Source organism: Gadus macrocephalus, chromosome 23, assembly GCF_031168955.1.
Source record: "Gadus macrocephalus chromosome 23, ASM3116895v1".
Taxonomy (NCBI): domain Eukaryota; kingdom Metazoa; phylum Chordata; class Actinopteri; order Gadiformes; family Gadidae; genus Gadus; species Gadus macrocephalus.
This window is the reverse complement of record NC_082404.1, coordinates 16,890,620-16,899,940: the sequence shown is the minus strand read 5'-3', so window position 1 is coordinate 16,899,940 and position 9,321 is coordinate 16,890,620. Positions and strand designations below refer to the sequence as shown.

The window sequence follows — 9,321 nt, the reverse complement described above, 5'->3', positions numbered from 1 at the left end:
GAGCTGAGTCATGAGAACCATGCAGAGTCAGTGTGTTCCCAATAACACCCACAGGCCGGGTTCACCTGTCCTCTTACCTGTCCCCTCACCTGTCCTCTCACCTGTCCTGTCACCTGTCCTCTCACCTGTACCCTCACCTGTCCTCTCACCTGTCCTCTCACCTGTCCTCTCACCTGTCCTGTCACCTGTACCCTCACCTGTCCTCTCACCTGTCCTCTCACCTGTCCTCTCACCTGTCCCCGCACCTGTCCTCTCACCTGTCCTCTCACCTGTCCCCTCACCTGTCCTCTCACCTGTCTCCTTACCTGTTTCCTTACCTATCTCCTTACCTGTCTCCTTACCTGCCCTACAGGTGAGATGAGTACAGACAGGTGTCAGGCACGGGAGGCACACCTGACATTGTTATGAACACACACTCACAAGCTCACACAGACTTACACACCACACACAAACACACACACACACACACACACACACACACACACACACACACACACACACACACACACACACACACACACACACACACACACACACACACTCACACACTCACACACACACAATAGTCCTTCCTGAATTATTGAGGTCCTGGCCACTCCACCCCGGGCTGCTGGCCGCTGCTGTGAGGATCTGTTAACTGGAGAAGACGTTCCCAGGCTCCCTTTGTCCTCAGAGTGAAGGTATCACAATGTACCGCTGAATGGATCCGGGACGACACCTCCCTAGAGCCACACTGGTGGAGCCAACAGGTGGAGCCAACAGGTGGTGCCAACAGGTGGAGCCAACAGGTGGAGCCAACAGGTGGAGGCGGTAGCGCCAACTCACCACACGGAGAGGGTGAGGGGTGGGGGTCTACTCACCCTTCACCGAGGGGTGAAGGGTGACGGGGGGGTGTCCAGTCACCTAGTGGAGGGGTGAGGGTTGAGGGGTGAGGGGGGGGGGGTGTCCACTCACCTAGTGGAGGGGTGAGGGTTGAGGGGTGAGGGGGAGGGTTGTCCACTCACCTAGTGGAGGGGTGAGGGTTGAGGGTTGCGGGGGAGGGGTGTCCACTCACCTAGTGGAGGGGTGAGGGTTGAGGGGTGAGGGGGAGGGTTGTCCACTCACCTAGTGGAGGGGTGAGGGTTGAGGGGTGAGGGGGAGGGTTGTCCACTCACCTAGTGGAGGGGTGAGGGGGAGGGGTGTCCACTCACCTAGTGGAGGGGAGAGGGGTTAGGGGTGAGGGGGTGAAGGGTGAGCGGGGGGGAGTCGCCTGAGGGGGTCAACATAAACAGCAGATGACTTTAAGGTCAACATTGTAATGTATGACCTCAGGTCTCTTTCTAACATGATGGGAAGCCTCCAGAAGGTCTTCAGTCTCTCCATGAATCAAAGACAGACATTGACCACCACTGCCTGTAACAGCTGTCCCTTCCATCCCGGGCCTCTAGACAGAGGCCCCCAGAGAGCCACCTTCACATCGGGGGGTACAGTCGGGCCCCTAGCCAGTTATGAGGTCCGGACCTCGGTAATTCTCCTTAGACAACCCGAACCAACACAAATCAGAAACATGGCCTTTACTGTCTTTGTTCATCATTACATGGAGGTGAGTTTATCCAAGACGTTCTGGTAAAACCAGAAAAAGTGTGTGTGTGCGCAGGCGTCCACACGTGGCTCCCCCCTCCTGTCGGACTTGAGTCAACTTTCACTGGGGAGGGAAGACGGGAATGAATCTCTTTTGGATCGGCAGATTTGAACTTAACTCAGTTTAGACAGTTTTAAACGTCATTCAGCTGAGATACTACCTTCGTGTTGGGGGTAACAGTGCGTTTACCCCCAGTGCTGGTGGTGAGGGTGGCAGTGATCCTCCACAGCGCGGTAGAGATGGTGAAGGCCAAGTTTGGATTACCCTGAGGGGGTTAGTGTACCCCCCGATTCATCCTCATTCCACTACCCTCCCTTCAAAAGGTCCTGCTCTTGGGGAATGTGTGCGTGTGTGTGTGCATGTGTGTGGGTATATGTGTGTATGTGCGTGTTTGTGTGTGTGCTTGTGTATGTGTGTGTGTGCGTGTGTGTGTCTGCGTGTGCGTGTGATGAAGACCACATGGATGTTCAGTGGGGGCTGCCTTAGCCGTTGTCATGGTAACCGCAACAATCCCGAGCTCTTGGGGCTACATGGGCTATTCTTCGGCATCTCCGTTGAAAAGGGAGAGGGAGAGACCTCCTTACACACGAGGGAGGCGCTGTGTGCTGTGTGTGCTCAGAGGGAACTGGCTCATAGTGATGAGGAGTTGGACACACACACACACACACACACACACACACACACACACACACACACACCGACACAGTGCTACGTTTGTTATTGACATAAAAACATTGTACAATAAAGGTTTGGCATCTTTTTGGCTAACATGGCACATGTCAACTCCTGAGGTCATTCGTTGAGATATCTTATCTTATTACCTTATCTTATTTACACTAGCGGTTTCTGTTTCTCTTATCCACAATAATTACATTCTGCGTAACTTTGCTCACAGGCCCGACCATGGTAATGTTAACTCTTAACTAGCTTAGCATTAGCAGTAGCAGGGGGAGGAGCTAAGGGTTTTCAGATCAACAATCTACTGGATGTGTTCGATTATATGAATGTTATATAATTATATCATTGTTGTGCTCTAGGTCAAGCATTGCATAGGGACTATTATACACAGCATATGTATTCATAGCATTCCCAAAACAAAGGGAAACTTAATCTACTCATTCTAAGTCAGCAATTGTTTTGCATTGTAAATAATACTAACACAGCTAAGGACAGGCATCTGGCAGAAGCTCCATGGAAACCGAAACAGGACACACTACGAGATAGACTTAAGTCTTCACCCTACGAGAGGGACTTAAGTCTTCACCCTACGAGAGGGACTTAAGTCTTCACCCTACGAGAGGGACTTAAGTCTTCACCCTACGAGAGGGACTGAAGTCTTCACCCTACGAGAGGGACTTAAGTCTTCACCCTACGAGAGGGACTTAAGTCTTCACCCTACGAGAGGGACTTAAGTCTTCACACTAAGAGAGAGAGTCTTCACATTACGGAAATAAAAACATAAAGTGTGACTGGACAACCTGGCCCACCCACCCACCTACTACGAGAGAGAGAGAGTAGAGAGAGAGAGATTGACAGAAAGAGAGAGAGAGAGAGAGAGAGAGAGAGAGAGAGAGAGAGAGAGAGAGCAGAGGGAGAGAGAGAGAGAGAGAGAGAGAGAGAGAGAGAGAGAGAGAGAGAGAGAGAGAGAAAGCAGAGGGAGAGAGAGAGAGAGAGAGAGAGAGAGAGAGAGAGAGAGAGAGAAAGCAGAGGGAGAGAGAGAGAGAGAAAGAGAGAGAGAGAGAGAGAAAAAGCAGAGGGAGAGAGTGAGAGATGAAAGAGAGACACATAGGAAGATAAATGAAAGCGAGAGAGAGAGGGGGGGATATAGATGAACGACAGAGCAAAGAAAAGAGCAACAGCGAGGGAGAAAGAGAGAGGGAGAAAGAGAGAGGGGGGAGAGAGGATGACAGGGAGAGAGGGGGGAGCCCAGGAGACAGACAGAGAGCGAGAGAGAGGGAGAGGGGAAGGCGAGGGCCCCTCAGTCCGCCTCAAAGGCCCTGTTGGTGGCCCCCTGGTACTCAGTCTTCTTCCAGCGCTTGGACAGCATCCTGTGGAGCAGGCCCGGGGATCTGGGGCTCTCTGTGGGCCGGGGGCCCGGGGGGACCAGCACCAGGAAGGGGCCCACCCGGTCCCTGGGGGCCCCTCCTCCTCCTCCTCCTCCTCCTCCTCCTCCTCCTCCCCTCTCAGCCCCCTCCCCTCCGCTGGCCTTCTGCAGCCCGTGTGTGCTGCGGGACGGAGGAAGTGACAACACAAAGACCTGTTTATCCCCGCTGACCCACATAGCAGCCGCCGCACGCACGCACAACAGGCATGCGAGAACACACACACACACAGGCACGCACGCACGCACGTACGCAAATGAACACACGCACACACACACACACACAGGCATGCAAACACACACGCATGCGCACGCACGCACACACACACACACACACACAAATGCACACACAGGCATGCACACACACACACACACACACACACACACACACACACACACACACACACACACACACACACACACAGACACGCCTGTTTGAGGCGGCTACTCTGGAAGCCCAGGCCGCTTCTGTTTGTGTGTGTGTGTGTGTGTGTGTGTGTGTGTGCGCGTGTGTGTGTGTGTGTGTAGGGGAGAAAGAATTACATCTCATAGAAAAATTCAAATGTCTTCCATAACACACTTTTATTTTTGAGTTATTTAAACAAACTTCTCCCTCTGATCATTGAGAATTTAACTTAAAATGTACAATGTAAGATAATGTTTTTATAAAAAATTATGTATATTTATTAAGATATATCTACACCCAATTAGCACAGTTGTGTGCTTATATCTTATATGGTGTCCATTATAATGAATAGAGTTCTATAAATAGAATCTGAGTCTTTCTACTTTTCTTATTAGTTAAGACGTCAACATTACATCAGCCGATATGTATTTTCAACAACGCTTTAATAAATGTGCTGTGCATCCAAAAAACGAATAGAGGGATTTGAATGGACTTAACCATTGTCCTCATCATAGTAAAAGTGTGTATCTTTCATGGGCTCATGGGATTACAGTGTTATCGTAGAATTATACCGCCGGGGGAAAGAGTTGGTAATTCCTAGAAAACTTTTATTTCAGCGTTTGTAATCCTATTACGGCTTTCTGTGTATGAAGCGGCCATCTGAAATACCGAGGGACGGGGGTCAACACAACACACACACACACACTCACAGCATGGCATACACACATGCACACACACACACACAAAATAAACACACACACACACAAAATAAACACACACACTCACACATACACTCACACACACCATGGCACACACACGCGTACACAAAATAAACAGACACACTCACATAAACACAGTTAACACACACACACACACACACACACACACACACACACACACACACACACACACACACACACACACACACACACACACACACACACACACACATATGCTATACAGTGAGGGGATTGATCTGGGAGGGCGGTGATAATGATGGCTTGCGATTGTGTGTGTGTCTGTGTGTGTTTGAGTGTGTGTGTGTGTGTGTGTGTGTGTGCGTGTGCGTGTAAGCGTGTGTGTGTGTAATCTGCGTGCTTTGTCAACTAATGAGGGCTGGGAGAGGCCACCTGTTCAAGGGGTGCCGAGGGGGGCACAGTGATGGAACAGCTGCTGGTGTGGCTGTGTGTGTGTGTGTGTGTGTGTGTGTGTGTGTGTGTGGCTGTGTGTGTGTGTGTGTGTGTGTGTGTGGCTGTGTGTGTGTGTGTGTGTGTGGCTGTGTGTGTGTGTGTGTGTGTGTGTGTGTGTGTGTGTGTGTGGCTGTGTGTGTGTGTGTGTGTGTGTGTGTGTGTGTGTGTGTGTGTGTGTGCATGTGGGCGTGTAAGCCCTAAGTTATGATTAGGGAAGGAGGGTGTGTGTGCGTTCATATAAGCACTGAGTTATGATTATATTGCATTTTAGATTTTAGTGGAGGGGGGGGGGGGTGGCGGTGATGGTCTGATAGGCACGCACATGTGTGTTTGTATGCCTGTGTTTGTGTGTTTGTTTCATGCGTGTTTTTCGTCTTCCACCTCCAAACGTCACACACCTCCCACAGCGTCCGCGGAGAGACAGAACGTGAGCCCAGAGGGAGCTCCGCAGGGACAGCGCTTTGCTCGCCTCCTTCTCCGCCAAGCAGTCCTACGACCGCACAACAAACACACAAACAAACAAACACACAAGACAACAACGCAGGTGAGCAACGCTGATTCACATTACTGCAAACTGAGAACTGCATGTCTTTGCATTCGCGTACGTCTTCGATTGTTTCGAGCGATCCTGAAGCTGGGAGTGGGTGACATGTAGAAGTGTAATCGGCCATTAACTGTAAACAAATCTCTACAGCACTACTTAAGAGTATAAAACTGTTGATGTTTCAAATCATCCCCGATTGAAAGAAATGTAATGTTTGCAGCACTGCTTAAGCTCCCATATTAATAAAAAATAACAGCAATGTTTCGACCCTATTGGGTCTTCTTCAGGCAAAAAGTCATCCCAAATCATCCCCGATCAGACCGGCCACTTCAGGAACACACTTATTAACATCCCCCTCTGAGAGCTGTCGTCTATCGTCTGTCTCCGTGAGGAACCAGGAAACCTCCCATAACTCTGCCCTTCAGAGCTTGGTCTCCAGCCCAGGCTCTGAAGGGCTCGCTAGGAGTTCTGCCATGAACTAAGAGCGCTTGGTCAGAGATTAGTCATCACCTGGCATCTCAACGGCCGACCGCACTTCCATGGCGGGATAAACTAACCGGCATCTCATATTTGAAAGTGTTTGTTAACCATTAACGTACCTACAGTATAATAGTCTCTGGTCATACTATAGTAAATATTCTCTGAGAGTTACAACTTCATTCACCTGTTCGACCTTTTCTGAAGTATAGGGTTAGGGTTAGGGTCATATGTCATATGATATACATACATTCCAGCAACAGACAAATACATTACTTCTGGCCTTCGACAACCCAGCAAGATGATTTATTTCACTTAGTGTTGCCTATTCTTCCTATTCGCCATAGTTGTTTGATTGTTTTTGCCTCTAGTTAAAGCTGTGACGTCATCGTGACGTCGACTGATAACTTCCCACACTGAAGGAGTGGTCTAATTTAACGTGAATAATGACGTCACACCGCGTGCCGTGCTGCTCAGAGGTCGCTGCCTCGGTTCTTCGGTTTGGTTCTGTCGGTTCAAAGTTCTGCCCGGAGACACGGGGTCGCGCATTGCAATATCATACCGGCCACAGTAGGCCACAACAACGGGCTCCTGTGTGTGTGTGTGTGTGTGTGTGTGTGTGTGTGTGTGTGTGTGTGTGTGTGTGTGTGTGTGTGTGTGTGTGTGTGTGTGTGTGTGTGTGTGTGTGTGTGTGTGTGACATTGCTGCACACCAGGCCCGGGGCGAAGCAGACCGACCTGGCCGATCTCCATGACGCAGGAGGCGGGGAAGTAGCCCCGGCGGCCGTCCTGCAGCCGCCCGAACCAGCGTTCCTCCTCGTGCTTGGACATCACTAGGATGACGTCACCCCGGGCCAGCGCCACCTCGTCGGGCCAGTTGGGCTTGTAGTTGTGCGTCGCCACCATCTAGTGGACACGGTGGGAATTACAAGTCTGCGTATGCAGTTTTTTTTGCACAAACATTTTGGCTGCTTTATCTTTTAAAATTGCGTGTGGATTTTGTTATTGTCATACTTATCACACCGCTTAGTGTTACTGAAATCGAACGTGGGCCGCCTTCATCAGTATTGGACTGAGTGACTGAATCAAGAGGATTACGTTTTTAGAGATTATCTATAGTTAACAATTAAATATGGGTCTAATCTAAATGAACTGTTGCTCCTCAATGTAATTATTGTTATCATTAGAATAAGGAAAAAATATGTATTGCTAAATAGTATGCTACTAGAAATAGTTTAATAAACTTGAAAAAAAATTGATTACACCAGCTGGATTAGTAACATAGTAATCCAGCTACTAAGTAAATTAAATAATTAAACTATTTCCATTTCCACTTGCTTTTTAATTATCGGTAGAATAATTTCCTCCAAACTCAAACTACCCCAATCCCTTAATGCATCCATTAACAGCCTCGTTTAATTAGCAGTTGATGCCAAATGCCCCCCAAAAAAGATGCAAACTCACCTTTTCTGCCAGTCCTCTGAACTGGTACCTCACTGATGCCCAAGAGAGGGGGGTGAGTCAGCAGAAAGAGAATGGATCAAATCACAGGTCATTCCTTCTGTTACCACAACAAACTACACATGCTACTACCACCACCACCACCACCACAACAACAACAACAAAAATAACGACGACAGCCGCGACGTCTCAGACACGATGCGTTGCAGCTCACGGAATAATCGACGCCATGCCCGGACCGGAGGACACAGCCCCAGCAAGGGGGTAGGTGGTACACACACGGGCAGCATCCTCTCGCCTCCTCACCTTGGGGTCCGCAGACGGAGGTGAAGACCTCGATGTGGTCGTTGTTGTGGCGGTACACCCGGTGCATGGTTGCAGGAGCCGACATGTTCGCACAGACCCACACAATCACTATTCACCTCCCGTACTGCTGCTGTTCTCTCTGTTAGTGGGGGTGAGACTCTCTCCCTCTCTCTCTGTTAGTGGGGGTGAGACTCTCTCCCTCTCTCTCTGTTAGTGGGGGTGAGACTCTCTCCCTCTCTCTCTGTTAGTGGGGGTGAGACTCTACCTCTCTCTCTCTCTCTCTGTTAGTGGGGGTGAGACTCTCTCCCTCTCTCTCTCTCTGTTAGTGGGGGTGACTCTCTCCCTCTCTCTCTCTCTGTTAGTGGGGGTGAGACTCTCTCCCTCTCTCTGTTAGTGGGGGTGAGACTCTCTCCCTCTCTCTCTCTCTGTTAGTGGGGGTGAGACTCTCTCCCTCTCTCTCTCTCTGTTAGTGGGGGTGAGACTCTCTCCCTCTCTTTCTGTTGGTGGGGGTGAGTCTCCCTCTCTCTCTCTGTTAGTGGGTGTGTGTCTCCCTCGCTCTCCCTCCAGGTTAGTTGGTGTGTGTCTAACTCTTTCTCCCTCGTGTGTGTGTGTCTCTCTCACTCAGCGCATGTGTATGTATCTCTCCCTCTCTCTATCAGCCAACCTTCAAGAAATGCAGCAGAGGTCTCCACTGCTGCTGCGCAAGAGAGCCCCGTCCCACACACACACACACCAAAAGCATATGAATGAAGTTCTGAATACATAATTGAACATTCAGCTCCTATAATGTGCTACATGCGTGTATCGCAGTATCGTGTCTGCTGTGCAAACATAAACTCTATAAATAATCCACCTGCTAACCGTTTCCTGGAGGAGGACCACATGCAGAGGAAGTAACCCGCACACAGGAAGTGAACCGTACATGCGAGCATTCATCACAAACACATCAAGATAAACCCATTGACCTTGGTGCTCTTACGCCCTCCTGCTCAAGAGCCCCCCCTTCTCCCCAGCGTTTTTTTTTTGGGGGGGGGGGGTCATGCTTGACCAGCCCATCGGGGTGGGAGGTGTGTGTGTTGTGTTGGTCCATCTGGTGGGAGGTTAGCTCTGCTTCCCATGGACCTGTGTACCCCTAGATTTGCAGCTAACAACACGCATGACTGATTCAGGGTGCTGGGGGGGGCTGTAGCTGAGGTACAGGCAACAGATGGGGACA

At 50.0% G+C, this 9,321-nt stretch overlaps 1 protein-coding gene across 1 annotated transcript; it reads right to left on the bottom strand.

The window, feature by feature from the left end:
* Positions 1 to 1,538: 1,538 nt before the first annotated feature.
* Positions 1,539 to 8,831, bottom strand: LOC132452650 (uncharacterized). Its single transcript, XM_060045378.1, has 5 exons — positions 8,106 to 8,831; positions 7,803 to 7,834; positions 7,077 to 7,244; positions 5,717 to 5,808; positions 1,539 to 3,846 (listed from the first exon to the last, which is right to left on the bottom strand). The coding sequence occupies exons 1-5, from the start codon at positions 8,188 to 8,190 to the stop codon at positions 3,600 to 3,602; spliced, it is 624 nt and encodes a 207-aa protein (XP_059901361.1). The 5' UTR covers positions 8,191 to 8,831; the 3' UTR covers positions 1,539 to 3,599.
* Between the last annotated feature and the right edge of the window lie 490 nt (positions 8,832 to 9,321).

Coding starts and splice junctions, on each gene's coding strand:
- LOC132452650 (XM_060045378.1), bottom strand. CDS start 8,190: ATGTCGGCTCCTGCAACCATGCACCGGGTGTACCGCCACAACAACGAC. Junction 7,245..7,802: donor TCAGAGGACTGGCAGAAAAG/GTGAGTTTGCAT, acceptor CGTGTCCACTAG/ATGGTGGCGACGCACAACTA. Junction 3,847..5,716: donor CTCCGCGGACGCTGTGGGAG/GTGTGTGACGTT, acceptor TCCGTCCCGCAG/CACACACGGGCTGCAGAAGG.